The following is a 14,784-nucleotide window of genomic DNA, read 5'->3' as shown; positions in this document are numbered from 1 at the left end:
ACAGTCTTGCTCAAAACCCTCAGAGAGCCACCCTCTCACTCAGTACGAGGCACAATCCACCCTGTGTCCCCAGACCTTTCCCACGAGGCACTGCTGGAAAGTCAGGCGGAGTGTGGACCGTGAAGCCGGACAAACCTGCGACCGCTCGCGGGCATCGCGGAGAGCGGGGCCGCCGCGTGGCACTCACCCCTGGCCGCAGCTGGGCAGCACATTCCCAGGACGCCCCACCTGGACCTCTTCAGCGCACAGCTCAGCAAGAACCAGGGTACAAGGGAGACACGGGCGACAGCGCGAGGCAGGTCACGACGGCTCACTGTGACACACACACAGCACTGGCCCCCCAGCGGGCCCACAAGGCCCAACGGAGTGCTGGCTGGGCCCCCAGTTTACAGGAGCTCCCCAGACTGGAGGCTTCCCAGTGCTCCCACATGAGCTCCCAGTCACCACCCTGTGGATCCCCCGCACACATGCTCTTCGGATTTTCTCACGCGCCTCCAACCGCCCAGCTGGAACCTGCTGGCCGAGGCGGACCGCTTTGCTCACGCTTCCACTCGCCCCTGCGGACCCCCCTGGCAGCACCCCGACGCCCACGCGAGCCGGCAGGGATCTCCTCCTGTGGGCTTCATGGTTGCTGCTGTTCTTAGGCAAGCCCGGCCCTGACCCTGACGGGAGTTCACTCTCACCAACAGGCCCGCACTCCTCTTGGTCAGTTCTCTAAATTCTGAGGCTTTAGAATGAAATACACTGTAATGTCCTGGGACTAAAAACTGCCAGAAACAGAAACTTAGTCTAAAGCTTTTATTGCTTTAACATAAATGTACTAGTTACCAGGTAATCAGATTTCCAGAATTTAGACTCAGAATTATAACACAGGTAAAAATCTGAAATACACAAAACTGAAGTTAGTTTTACCGAAATTAAATATTTTCCCTCACAGAAAAAAAAATCAGAAACTGCCACATGGTTCCGAAAAGCACGCAGCTCTCCTCTGTGGTAAAGTGAGGTTTGGGGGTCACGGTTCCCCTGTATCACAGTGACAAACAGAACACACTAGCACGTACCGGAACCTTACGTGCTCAGCTATCTATGGTTACCCGAACAGAGTTAAAGCAAAACAGAGCTCATCTGCCACACAGTCTTCGTTCAGTTTTCCCCAAAATCTTCAACACAGTGATTTCCTGTTTCTAGAAAGGACTAGACTTTCCAATCCTTCCCACCTGAACAGAAACACCACTCTCCAGCCACCACCCACGCAGGAAGAGGAAGAAGGGTGGAGAAGACCTTTCACATGCAGCGGGCCAAGACTGTAACGTTCAGGTGCCAAGAAAAGCCAGTCTGCAGGGGGAGGCTTCATTCAACTGTGTGTGCGGCGGGCCTCGGTGCCTTCGGGAGGAACCTAGGTGCTGAGAACAACCAGTTTGTGGAGCTGGTAGAGAAAGGTGTTCTTCCCTCGGCCACTCTCCCGGTCAGCCTGCTCCATGACCAGCTTTGGATCAACCTAGGGACAGACAAAAGGACCAGTCGGGACCCTTCTGGAAGATGGACCCTTATGGACATCAAGTAAAATAAGTAAACGAGTGAATAAAATTAGACACAGACACACGGACGTGTAGGACAGGAGTCAGGAGTCTATCAGTTTCCCCTTCTCTCCAGCACTGACTACTGTACGTCTGACAACTCTCCTTTAACAATACAGTGACCTATACTTGAAGGTTGCACGCACACCCCCTTCCTGTGTACGTGGGAACTGCGACTTCGTTAAATATGTGTATGTTTTCCAAATCACGTCAACCTCAAAATAAAGTTGTTTTCACAGAGCCCACAGGAGAGGCGGCAGGCGCCCTTGCTGTCGCCCGGACAGAGCCCTGTGACACAGGGAGCTGGCTCCAGCGTCCGGTCCTCAGCGCTCTAAGGAGGGACCCCGGTCACATGCACACAGGAGAAGGAGAGCTTCCTCTGGGCTCAGGACGGGAAAACAGCACCCCCAGGGGCATCGTCTCACTTCTACTGCAACTGGTTTATTTACAAAAAACACCCTTGGCTCTAGAACTAAAGCGGGAAGCCCCTCCCTTAGGGTCCTGCCCCTTGAGTTAAATGTTATGTTTCCAAAACTTGGCATGGAAATGTCCAGGCGCCCCAGATGGGCTCTGCCCTCCTTCCCCACTGCTCTGGACTGACCCAGGCCCCGAATCCATAGGCTGAAGCTCTCATCACTGCTGTAATGGTGTCTGGAGATGGGGCCTTTGGGGGTGAGTGGGGTTACATAAGGTCGCAAGGGGGAGGCCCCCACGATGGGCTTAGAGTCCTTCTCAGAAGAGCCGTGAGGGAGAGATCCCCTCTCTCCACCACGTGAGGACACAGCACGAGGGCGCGTGTCTCCGAGCTGGGAAGGGGGCTCTCACCAGATCCGGGCCCAGCCGTTCCGTCTGCAGGCGAAGCCACCTCGGCCGCAGTGCACTGAGAGCCCCAGCAGCCCGGGGCAGCACCGACGTGCCCAGACAGCTCACCCGGATGCTCCCGCTGCTTCCGCCACAGTGGCAGGACTGTCGGCCCAGGTCTCACAGAGAGCACAGCATCCAGACTCAGCCACCCCATGAACCAAAGAGCCGTCCACTCTGCCTGTCCCTTTCTATTCCCTCGAGACTTGCCACAACCCCGGCTCTGCATCTGCCAAGCCCATCACTCCCAGGGGCAGGCTGTCCCCATGGCGCTATTTCTCACTCACCTGATTCCACTCATACGGCTTTTCATGCCACTTAGGGACAACTCTCTGTCTTGGCTTCAACTGACAGAACAAACTAAAATTATAAAAAAAAATAAAAAAATCATGTTGATTATACGTCAGTAACTGAAAACACTATTATTTTAAAAAAGTTATTTATTTTTGTAAAAGAGAGCGAGAGAGCAAGCGCACAAACGGGGAAGCAGCAGCAGAGGGAGAGGGAGAAGCAGGCTCCCCGCTGAGCAGGGAGCCCGACGTGGGGCTCGATCACAGGACTCTGGGATCATGACCCGAGCTGAAGGCAGACGCTTAACTGACTGAGCCACCCAGGCACCGTAAAAAGAGATTTAAATCCATAATTATAACTGCAGTAAGTTTTTGAAAGGTCAAGATTTACGTAGTTATGACCAGAGAACATTTTAACCCGCTGTCCACGCAGGAGATGCAGAAGACCGACCCATGCCCACCCCCACCCCCCGCGCCTCCACAGCGAGCAGCGCTGCCCCGTCCCACACACGGCTGCCTGAGGGGACCAGGGTGTGTCACATCTTCTACTCCCAGACACCTGTGTCAGGTGGAAATGCCATGAAAGGCACAGAGAGATAGAGCCTCCCAGCAACGACAGAACAAAGTCTAGAAATCTCACACCCCCAAACAACTGTAAAATTTGACAAAACTGTCCAAAACCCACAAACCCCCAAACATTTGAAATTCACGGAAAACAAGTAAGCTGAGAAGCATTCATTCACAGAGCACTCCTGACTGCGGGTGAGACAGCGGCGTCCGGGCTGCGGCTCCTGCGGAGGGCCTAGCTCCTCCCACCCACAGCTCAGCCTCGGACCCCAGCGCTGCCCGGCCAGACCGGCCGCCGAACCCGGCGCCCTCACCGCCAGACTGAGCTCACTTGATCAGGTGCCGAGAGAAATGCTCCGTCCGGCAACACCAGCAGCAGAAACAGTAAACCTGGTCAGAAAGAAAGGGAAAAGCCCACAGCTCTGCCAGCCTTAGGTCATGGTCGTGCTTGGGCGCAGAGCAGACCGACAATGTCAGAGCCCAAGAGGGAGGTTTGGGAATGAGAGTACCAGAGGCCCACATCCCCCTGCACATCTCCTGGGCAGCTAGAGGGCCACACGCAGGCAGACAAGACTCAGATGGCCCTGAGCCAGCCAAGCAGCCGGGATGACCAGGCAGTGGGTGCGCACAGGAGAGTCGTGGGGGAAAGTAAAAACTGGCAAGAGTCCGAAATAGTCTGAACTGTGGCTGCATTCCCCAAGCCACATACGCATGCATCTCCCGGCAGAGGGCGGGAGCTTAAAGGCTTAGGGACTCAAGCGCAACTTCTGACTAATCACCAGCTGAGCACTGCGCGACACACACACAGGGACGACTCCTGGTGAGCCAGGCTGAAAACAGAAAGGAGAACTGAAACAAAAACAGAACGCAGGCATCAGTGGCCTCACTACACGGTGGAAAGCCTGCCCTGCAGAACCCCGTACGGGGCTTGGTCCCACACTACTATGCGACATCCCAGAAACAGAAGACATGAGCAGACGCTCCTCCAGAAAAGACATCCAAACAGCCAACAGACACACGGATAAGTGCTCAGCATGTCTCGGCATCAGGCAAACACAAATCAGAACCACAGTGAGATCCCACCTCACACCAGCCAGAATGGCAAAGTTAACGACTCGGGAGACGACCGGTGTCGGCGAGGATGCGGGGAACGGGGACCCTCGCGCACCGCTGGTGCGAGCTGGAGCAGCCGCTCTGGACACCAGCATGGAGGTTTGTCAAGAATTGGAAACCAGAGCCACCCTACGGCCCAGCAATCGCACTACTGGGTACTTACTCAAAGAACACAACACAGTGATCCGAAGGGGCACGTGCACCCCAATGTTTATAGCAGCAACGTCCACAACAGCCAAACTGTGGAAGGAAAGAGCCGGAATGTCTGTCAACAGGTGAATGGATAAAGACGCTGTGGTCCATGTATACGAGGGACTATCAGTCGCCAGGAAGAATGAAAACTTAGCATTTACATCGATGTGGATGGAACTAGAGGGTAATGTGCTGAGCAAAAGAAGTCAATCAGGGAAAGACAACTATCATACGGTCTCACTCATATATGGAATATAAGAACCAAAACATATAACAAAGGGGAAGGGAGGGAAAAATAAAATGAAATCAGAGAGGGACGCAAACCATAAGGGACACTGAACTCTAAGAAACTGAGGGCTGCTGGAGGGGAGGGGAATGGGATGGGGCGGCAGGGTGGTGGGCATTAAGGAGGGTGCTTCATGGAACGAGCGCTGGGTGTTACAGGAGACTGACGAAACACTAAATTCTACCCCGGAAACTAAAAAAAATTTGAAAAGTAAAAAAATAAAATGGCCACTTTTCAGCAAAAAACTGAGAGACAGTTTGCAAGAAGTAGGAATGTATGACCCACACCCAGGGGAGAAAAGCAGCCAAAAGCAGCTAGCAGGCCCGAATGTGGGTTTAGCACGCAAAACTTCAGAGCCGCCATCGTGAGTACCCACAAAGAATTCAAGTGAACCACTTCTAAATACAGGAAAATATGGCAACGACTCAGAGATAACCGCATTAAGAATTAAAAACTACACAATAGAAAAACCTGGAAGAGAAATTCTAGAGTTGATAAGTACAATGACTGGGGCGCCTGAGTGGCCCAGTGGATTAAAGCCCAGGTCATAATCCCAGGTCATAATCCCAGGGTCCTGGGATCGAGCCCCGAGTTGGGCTCCCTGCTCGGCGGGGAGCCTGCTTCCTCCTCTCTCTCTGCCTGCCCCTCTGCCTACTTGTGATCTCTGAGTGTCAAATAAATAAATAAAATCTTTAAAAAAAATTAAAAAAAAAAAGTACAATGACTGAAACAGAAATGCCCTTACGGCGCACCACACCGGCAGGCCTGAGACAGCAGAGTCGGGCGGCAGTGCCCGTAATACAGACAGAAATCAGTCTGGGGGGCGGCTGGGTGGCTCCGTCGGCTGCGTGGCCAAGTGTTAAGATTTTGGATCAGATCACTGTCTTGGGGTGGTGGGAGGGAGCCCCAGGTTGGGAACCCCCGCTCAGCAGGGGGCCTGCTTGAGACTCTCCCTCCCCCGACGCGTGCACACGCACACCCGCTCTCTCTCTAAAAGTAAACCTTCAGGGGGCGCCTGGGTGGCTCAGTGGGTTAAGCCGCTGCCTTCGGCTCAGGTCATGATCTCAGGGTCCTGGGATCGAGTCCCACATCGGGCTCTCTGCTCAGCAAGAAGCCTGCTTCCCTCTCTCTCTCTCTCTCTCCCTCTGCCTTCCTCTCCGTCTACTTGTGATCTCTCTCTGTCAAATAAATAAAATCTTAAAAAAATAAAAAATAAAAAAAAATAAAAGTAAACCTTCAGAAAAAGAAAAGGATTACAAAAGAAGATTCTCAACAACTTTCTGTAAATAAACTAGTCAATTCAAATGAACAAATCCCTAAAAGACACAAACTATCAAAACTGACTTAAAAAGAAATAGAAAATCTGAATAGACGTAAAAACAAGAAATTCATTTAGTAACTAAAAATTTACCCCACAAAGCAGTCCCAGCTCAGATCGCTTCACTGGAAAATCCTGTCAAATGTTTAAAACGCATTCCTGGAAGCCAGTTTTACCCTGATACCGAACCAAAGACTTCACAAGACAAGGACAAACCAACTGCCCTCATGAGCACAGATGGGACAATCCTTTAAGAAAAAAATGTTGCAAACCATCTACAAATCTATAAAAAGAGATTACACACCATGTGGAATTCAAAACAGAAACAAAAGGCTAGTTTGAACACCCCAAAAGCAAGTAATAAAATATACCATATAAATTGGATGAAAAGAAAGAAAACAAACGTAATTACCTCAAGGACAGAAAAATATTTGGCAAAATGCAACGTCCCTTCTGACAAAAGCTCTCAGCACACTGCGGGCAGCTGGGGACATGCGCAACCTGGCAAGCCCCCTCTGTGGAGAAGCCACAGCCAATCCCCTCCTAGCGAGTGGCCGAGACCCGCACAAGAGCAAGATTCCGCCACGCCATCTCCACGCCCAGTGCGCTGCGAGCTCCAGCCAGTACGGAGCAGGAGAGAAGTGAGGAGCACACAGGGCAGTGAGGAAGGAGAAAACCTGCCTCACTCACAGGCACGATCCCGTGCATGAGAGAGAGATCCCAGAGAATCTGCAGAAACTACCAGTACTGATAAACCAGCTTATTAGCAGGATCACAGGATACAGATCAGTATGTGAAAATCAGTTCATTTCTAGCAACGAACAAGCCAAAAATAAAATAATTTCATTCACAATAGGATCCAAAAGACTAAAATACTTAGAAATAATTTAACAACAGTACAAGATCTGCACGTTGAAAACTATAAAAACAGGTGAAGAAGAAAACAGAGAACTATCAAGCAAGCCCTCTTCGTGGAGCGCCCAAGTCAGTACGGCTGAGCTGCTAATTCTCACCAAACTGGCGGTGGATCCAGCAAAATCCCTACCACAGGTTCAGCAGGCCGGCTGCAGACTAACAAGCTGGTCCTAAAACGGATGTGGAGGTCCCGGCTGGCTCAGTAGTGGGACGCAGAGCTCTTCGTCTTGGGGTTGTTGAGTTTGAGCGCCACGTGTGATACAGGGATTACTTAAAAACTGATTCTGGGGTCCTGGGATTGAGTCCTACATCGGGCTCCCTGCTTGATGGGGGGCCTGCTTCCCCCTCCGCCTCTGCTTCTCCCCCTGCTCACACGCTCTAACAAATCTTTAAAAAAACACCTTTGTTGAGGGGCACCTGGGTGGCTCAGTGGGTTCAGCCTCTGCCTTCAGCTCAGGTCATGATCTCAGGGTCCTGGGATCGAGCCCCTCATCGGGCTCTTTGCTTAGCAGGGAATCTGCTTCCCCCTCTCCCTCTGCCTGCCTCTCTGCCTGCGTGTGATCTCTGTCTGTCAAATGGATTAATAAAATCTTTTAAAAAAAAAACCACCTTTGTTGAGATATCACTTATTACTATCAAATTAATCAACTTTAAGTATACAATTCAAGAGTTTCAGTAAACGTATGCTGTACAAGCATCACAATTTAGTTTCAAAACACCTGCGTGAACTTTTGAGGCAGATGAAACGTAGGACGGAGTGGCGGTCAGGGTCGGCACAGCTCTCCAAACGTACTTACTACCGTCCCTGAACTGTGATGCGAAACCCCCAAACTCGTCAGGACGTGGCCACTCCTGCTGACGGGGGTTGTAAGGAGCTGAAAAGGAGCATCGGTCGCTGGTCCCTGCACGCCCGGGGCAGGCTCCCGTGCTGCCAGGACTCAAGCTGTGCCGGGCACGGGGCATCTGACCCGCTGGGGACATTCCACACCTTCCCATGGACATTCTGGGTGGATTTCTTTCAGTTTTATAAGGACGCTTCATGTTTTCTAGCATTGTTTCTGACCGGGGTGCCCATGCCTCGGGCGACTACCCTGAGACGGCCTGAGCACATGCCGGTTATCAAAGTTCAGTGCAAAGTTCACAGAAAAACACTTGCATGTACAGAACTGAAGAGAGAAAACTGAAGTGAGCCTTTCTCACAGTTGCTAAGGCAGCTTCGATATTGAACACGTTTATAGAAAGGCACAACTTACCCCAGAAGTCTCTGGCGAGCGCTATCCTGCAACTGTACGATTCTTTCTGGCCCAAGAAACCTCGACCCATTTGGCCCATCACATACCAGCTTGTTGATAGCAGCCCTGAGAATATTAATCTGTAAATAAAGGACAGCCCAAATATTCACATGGTTGTACTGTAACTGTGTTTCATTCTACATTTAAGTAATTCATAAGCATTCACAGCTGTTCATACTCGTTCCTTAAAGATTTTATTTATTCAGAGACAAGGCATGCGCACATGTGAACAAGAGTGAGCAGGGGGAGGTGTGGAGGGAGAGGGAGACTGAGACTCTCAGGCTTCTGGCGGCAGCTGTACAATCTCCAAAGCTCTTTTCCTCCTCAGTGCAATGGCCCAACGTCTGTGTGTCTGTCTCCGTCGGGTACCTTAGCGCCCCTCCTGCATGGGGATCGGTCTGTGGGTTGACCACGCGTGGGGTCATGTATCCAGCACCCGAGCAACCCACAGAGCAGCCCCTCTCTGCAAGAAGCACCAGTCTGCTCGCCGTCCTATGACCCAGCCTTCCCCAGTGTGTCACGTGAATGGGACCATACAGCGTGTGGCCTCCGCGTCCCGGCTTCTCTCCCACGGAGATGGGCATTTAAGACTTACTCGAATCACTGCTCCCGCTTTTGTGCTGCCTTGCGTGGCCATCGCACATGGTCTCCAAGCATCCCCTTTTGAGGGACATCTCGATTGCTCCCAGTCTCTAGCAAGTACGATCTGAGTGAAGCCATCAACATTCACCTGTAGACGTCACGTGGATCTAACTGTTCTGATCTCTTGGATAAACCATCGGAGGTGGGACTCTTGGACCTCATGGTAGTTGCATTCAACTTCTACGAATCTTGTCTTCCAAAAAAGGAGCTGAGCTCTGCCACCCCCCAGCACCGGACAGAGTACCCACTGCCTCACATGCTCACCAGCATCCATTACTGTCAGGTTCCAGACTGAAGCCACTGGAACAGGCACACAGAGGACTGTCCTCGTGGTCTTTTTTTTTTTTTTTTTTAAGATTTTATTTATTTGTCAGAGAGAGAGAGGGAGAGAGAGCAAGCACAGGCAGACAGAATGGCAGGCAGAGGCAGAGGGAGAAGCAGGCTCCCCGATGAGCAAGGAGCCCGATGTGGGACTCGATCCCAGGACGCTGGGATCATGACCTGAGCCGAAGGCAGCCGCTTAACCAACTGAGCCACCCAGGCGTCCCTGTCCTCGTGGTCTTGATGTGCATTTCCTAATCAACAGGACGTTGAGCATCTCCTTGTGTTCGTTGCTGCCCAGAGTTTCATTTAGTCACTTTTTTAAATGACCAGGTCTTCAGACTTTCTTACACATTATGGACAAAAGTCCTTTGTCACACAAATGACCGGCAAGTGTTTTCTCCTGTGAGCGGCCCATCCTTCCATCCTCTTAGCAGGCTCTTGGGCAGAGCGAAGTTTTTAATTCTGACTGAGTCCGGCTTCCCAGTTTTTTCTCCAACAGACCGCGCTTCTGGTGCTGCTTCCACACTCACCGCCAAACCCAAGACCATATGCATCTTCTCCCCTATTTCCTTCCTGAAGTTTTCTCACTTTACATTTTACAGTGACATTTTACATTTACGTCTTTAAGCCAGAAGTACCGGTAAGTCAAAGAGCTGAGTCAGGGACACGGAAGCCGCCCAGTGCTAGGAGCCTGGCCTCTGGGAGACAGGCGGGCGTGGCCGCCCTCAGCGCCGCCTTTCCCCACGCCCTCCGGCGCTGCGATGCCCGCCGCACCTACTTTGTGCAATCCTGAGAACAAAGAGGGGCCAGGCACTCTGCAGCAGTGCTGCTCAGACTACATGAGCTGAGGGCCAGCTTTATTTCTCTCCTTGTGACATGCAATAAAGCTGAATCACCACAACAATGAGATACAAGAATAAAAGCATATGAATACCAGCCCAAAGTTTTCATTATTAGATTCAAAAGCCATAAAATTACTTTGTCAAGCTGCTTCCTACGTTGCTGAGTGCTTAACCCTAACTGCCGCAGGGTCTTCCACTCACCAGCCCCCCCCCCCACCCCCACCCCCCCCGCGCCCGTGAGCAGGGCAGGCCCGGCCAGACTTCACTTCCCCTCTCCCACCCCGACCCAGCAAGGATGTGCAGCTGGTCTGGACGGGGCAGGAGACCTGGGCAGAGAGTCGCAGCAGTGCTACTGCCCTGGGGTTTACTTCCACCGCCCAGAAAAGCTTCCTGTGCCGGGAGAGCCCACGGGAGAAATTCCTAGAGCACCAACTCGGTCAGAGACCAAGGGGAAGTGAAATAGGGAGGCGAAGAGAGAGTGAGGACCCCGGGACCAGAGGTGCAGGTCCGTATGCAGAGCGCCGTGTCCGACGCCGTGTTCACTGTTAAATGGCTGTGCTAGGGAAGCCTGGGTGGCTCAGTGGGTTGAGCCTCTGCCTTCGGCTCAGGTCATGATCTCAGGGTCCTGGGATCGAGCCCCACATCGGGCTCTCTGCTCAGCGGGGAGCCTGCTTCCCCTCTCTCTGCCTGCCTCTCTGCCTGCTTCTACCTACTTGTGATTTCTCTGTCAAATAAATAGATCAATAGTCTTTTTAAAAATAAATAAATAAATTCCTGTGCAAACCACCCACGGGAGAGACACGGCTGCTCCAGCGTGACGGACACACACATCTTACCTCCATGATGTCCTCCACGCTGAGCTGAACGTCAAAGGCTAGCTCGATGTCATGCTCCGGCAGGATAGGGGCCCCCGTAGTTGGGTTCCACCCCAAACCACAAAGGACTCCAGTATAGCATTTTCCTTCCCGATCGACCCTAAATGAGAAGTTTTTAGAAAGAGTTACTATCTCAAAGTGGTTAAACCACTGCTTTGGTATCACAGGAATAGGCCAATACGATCACCCTGAGTTGTGCCGACCTCAGTCCGGCAACTGATTTCATCTTTGCATTTTCTCTTCCAGTTTTCATACTGGAAATAATAGAGGATATTCAGTTATAAGGACAGTAAATATGTTTATTAATCCATCATTTACATTTCTACATTTCTCACTACGTCAGATAACATAAAGTATATTTTACTGCATCAGTTTTTTCCCTACCTTCAAATCCTTCCCATGAGTTAAATTCTTATTAGTGAGGTTTCTGCAGAAAGGGTGATACACATGTATTTATGGCTGTGAAAGAAGTCTAGCACCTCATAAAAGCTTACAAGATGTCTGTCCCACCTTCTTACCCTGTTGCAACCATACACCGAACCCTGCCCGCTCCTCTCCAGCACCATGTCCCATCACTTCCATGTTCAAAGTCTCCCTCCATCTCATGACCCTCTCCACGTCTCACCAGCACCCACACAGCCACGTTCGGACCCATCTTCCCCACACCGACTCCTGCCTCTTCGAGTGTGGCTTCCACACAGCAAAGAGTGTTAGTTTTCAGAACAACTCCAGTCATCATCCTACCCCTTGCTGAAGGGCTTCCTGCAGCATTCTGAGCAAAACCTGAGCTACTCTGAGCCACAGAGTGTCCAGTCTCTGCTTCGCTCCCCCATGTCATCTCAAATCACGTTCTCCACCCCCTCTAGCCCTGCGCCAGGCTCCAGCCCCTCTGGCTTCCCTACAAGCCAGTTAGGCTCCTCCAGGGGGGAAACCTCCCCCCTCCCATGCCCCTAGAGTCCTCTGTCCCCAGGCTCCTTCTCCTGTCCAGGAGTTAAATGCCAGCATCACAGCCCAGAACAATATCAACAAATAATTATAAAACGAGTAAACAGATATTAACACTTAATACCTTTTTAAAAAAAGATTTTATTTATTTATCTGACAGAAAGAGATCACAAGTAGGCAGAAAGGCAGGCAGAGAGAGGAGGAAGCAGGCTCCCTGCTGAGCAGAGAGCCTGATGCGGGGTTTGATCCCAGGACCCTGGGATCATGACCTGAGCCGAAGGCAGAGGCTTAACTCACTGAGTCACCCAGGTGCCCGTCACTTAACACCTTCTAAAATATTTTGCTAATTTTCTTTGACTCTTAACTCAGACTTTTCCCCCCATAATCTAGATCCATAAAGTTTTGATGAAAATAATCCAGGCAAAAATAGAGCTTTCTTCTTAGCCCTAAAGACACACATACACAAACACACAAATTCCTTCTTCACTTTCACGAAAATGAAAGAGAACCCCACTTTAAGTACACTCAAAGAAGAGCTCCAGAAAGAAGAGCGCCTTACAAAATAGCCACCAAAGTGTCTCTCTGAAGAGTATGCTCCCCCCGTTATTTTTAACACGACATAATTTACTCTTATTTCAATTTCTAGAAAATCCTTCCAGAAAAGAAACAATAGCCCCGGGTCACCAACGGTAAGACTAACAAGGCGGCTTTCAGCATGGTTAATAAAACGCCACATCGCCCCTACCTCACTAATTGCCACTGACACTTACACAGGTCCTCACACGTGCTAACAAACGCTTATCAACAAGTATAGTCCCAAAAGATTCAGCCTTGAACTGACCCACAGCAGGACAGTAATTCTCTGTTCATTGGCTCTAAACCTTCAGCCAACAAAGCTAACCAAGCACCGGCTTTAATTCTTTTCTGGGCATCCTAGAAACTCATGTGCAGTAATTAGGACCACAGACATATTCTTCCTTCCTTCATCATACCCATTTTGAACTGTGACGGAGAACTGCCAAAATCACGCAACGAAAGCCGAGTGTGTTCCATGAAGATACGGCCCAGGGCATGCCGGAGACCTAATTCATTCTGAGACAACTTACGTAAGGGAACTCAAGCTTACGCAAGATGACAACCACTGTGCTCGGAAGAGCTAACGTCTCCAGACAATCAGGTTTAAAATAAATACAACAGAAGAGCCACGTGCACTGAAAGCTAATAATCTAGAACACTCCCCACGTGAGCCAAGGAGGAAATGCGCTTCCTTAAAACTGAAATGTGAGTCAGTGGGAAACAGCTCAGTTACACGGTAATCATCTACGGAGTTCAGCTGAGCCTTGGACAACACGGTTTAAACTGTGCAGCTCTAGCTACACATGCATTCTTTTCAATGAATAGACCAGAAGATTTCTGGAAACCTGGGAAAATATTTCTTTTTGCTAGCTCACCTAATCACAAGAACGCGGCGTAACATACACGTGACCTACAGCGTACGGGTCCACCGACTCAAGGTCCTCGGTACAGCCCCCCCTCAACAGCAGGCTCTGTCGGTCAAGGGACAGCTGCGCGCGTCAGAAATCTACTGGAATTTCCAAATCCTGCTGCAGCCGCTCTGCGAGAAGGACGTGCCCTGCGATGCTGCCCGGAACCGCCCGAGTGGGGTAGACGCCATCACAGCACCAAGCACCTGTAGGGCACTGTCCGGCCCTGGAGGCTGCACACTGTGCATCGAGGGGAGCCACCCGCCGCCCCAGTGGGCCCATGAGCTCCTGACAGCCGTCCCTCGTCCCTCCAGACAGGAGGACCTCCGAGGCGGGAGACCCTGGCCCCGAGACTGGCAGCACGCGGCGAGCCTGAGAGCTGGGCCAGACACACCTGCTGCCTCAGCCTTCCCAGCAACCCCGAGCGAGCCCCCTCCTACCACGCTCCCATCACCTCATGCTCCCAGTACTTAAAGGCACCTCTGCACTCTTCTCAAGTATTCTAAGGCTTCTTAGAAACACGAGAGTTAGATGAAGATTTGTTTAAAGAGCAGTACATGGGGGCGCCTGGGTGGCTCAGTGGATTTAAGCCTCTGCCTTCGGCTCAGGTCATGATCCCAGGTCCTGGGTTCGAGCCCCACATCGGGCTCTCTGCTCAGCAGGGAGCCTGCTTGCCCCCCTCTCTCTGCCTGCCTCTCTGCCTACTTGTGATCTCTGTCTGTCAAGTAAATAAATAAAATTTAAAAAAAAAAAAAAAAAGAGCAGTACGTGACTGCACCGTAAACACTTCAGACAGGACGTCACCAGAGAAGGGGGCACGCTGTACAGATGGGGGGTCAGGAGCTCCATCCCATGCTCCATTGTCACGATGGCAGGCTGACACTTTCCCGAGACACATGGGGCCTATGGTCCCACAGCCTGGGTCTGGGTAGGACGGGGGCACTTCTGAGGCTGGTCCTAAGAGGCCACAGCTGCCCCCCAATTCTCTCAGACGCAGACCTTGGGCACCCAGCCACCACACTGGAAGCGGCTCCGGTGAGCCCACGCAGAAGCCCCGACAGGGAGGCCCTCGGGAGCCTCGGGGGCAGAAACTGAGGCCTCCAGCGCCAGGCCAGAATCAACCACCAGACACGTGAACAGAGCAGGCGGGACTCCCACCCCTGCGCCGCCAGGGCCTCCTGCTGAAGACCCAGACGGCAAGGAGCAGGGACCAGCTGTCCCTGGGGGACCCCGTCTGAGCTCCTTGCACAGCACCGCAAGG

At 51.6% G+C, this 14,784-nt stretch overlaps 1 protein-coding gene across 2 annotated transcripts in view; it reads right to left on the bottom strand.

Annotated features, from left to right (window-relative positions):
• Nucleotides 1-804: 804 nt before the first annotated feature.
• TDRD9 (tudor domain containing 9) overlaps nucleotides 805-14,784 on the bottom strand; it is a 79,783-nt gene continuing 65,803 nt past the window's right edge. For both annotated transcript variants that reach the window (XM_047738887.1, XM_047738888.1), the window contains 4 exons: nucleotides 11,056-11,194; nucleotides 8,373-8,491; nucleotides 2,726-2,798; nucleotides 805-1,498 (listed from right to left, as the gene is read on the bottom strand). In XM_047738887.1, the coding sequence (XP_047594843.1) occupies nucleotides 1,397-1,498; nucleotides 2,726-2,798; nucleotides 8,373-8,491; nucleotides 11,056-11,194 (433 nt within the window). In that variant the 3' untranslated portion in view covers nucleotides 805-1,396. The remainder of the gene's footprint in view (nucleotides 1,499-2,725; nucleotides 2,799-8,372; nucleotides 8,492-11,055; nucleotides 11,195-14,784) is intronic.

Source organism: Lutra lutra, chromosome 7 (genome assembly GCF_902655055.1).
Source record: "Lutra lutra chromosome 7, mLutLut1.2, whole genome shotgun sequence".
Classification (NCBI taxonomy): Eukaryota; Metazoa; Chordata; class Mammalia; order Carnivora; family Mustelidae; genus Lutra; species Lutra lutra.
This window is presented reverse-complemented; position numbering and strand designations above follow the sequence as displayed.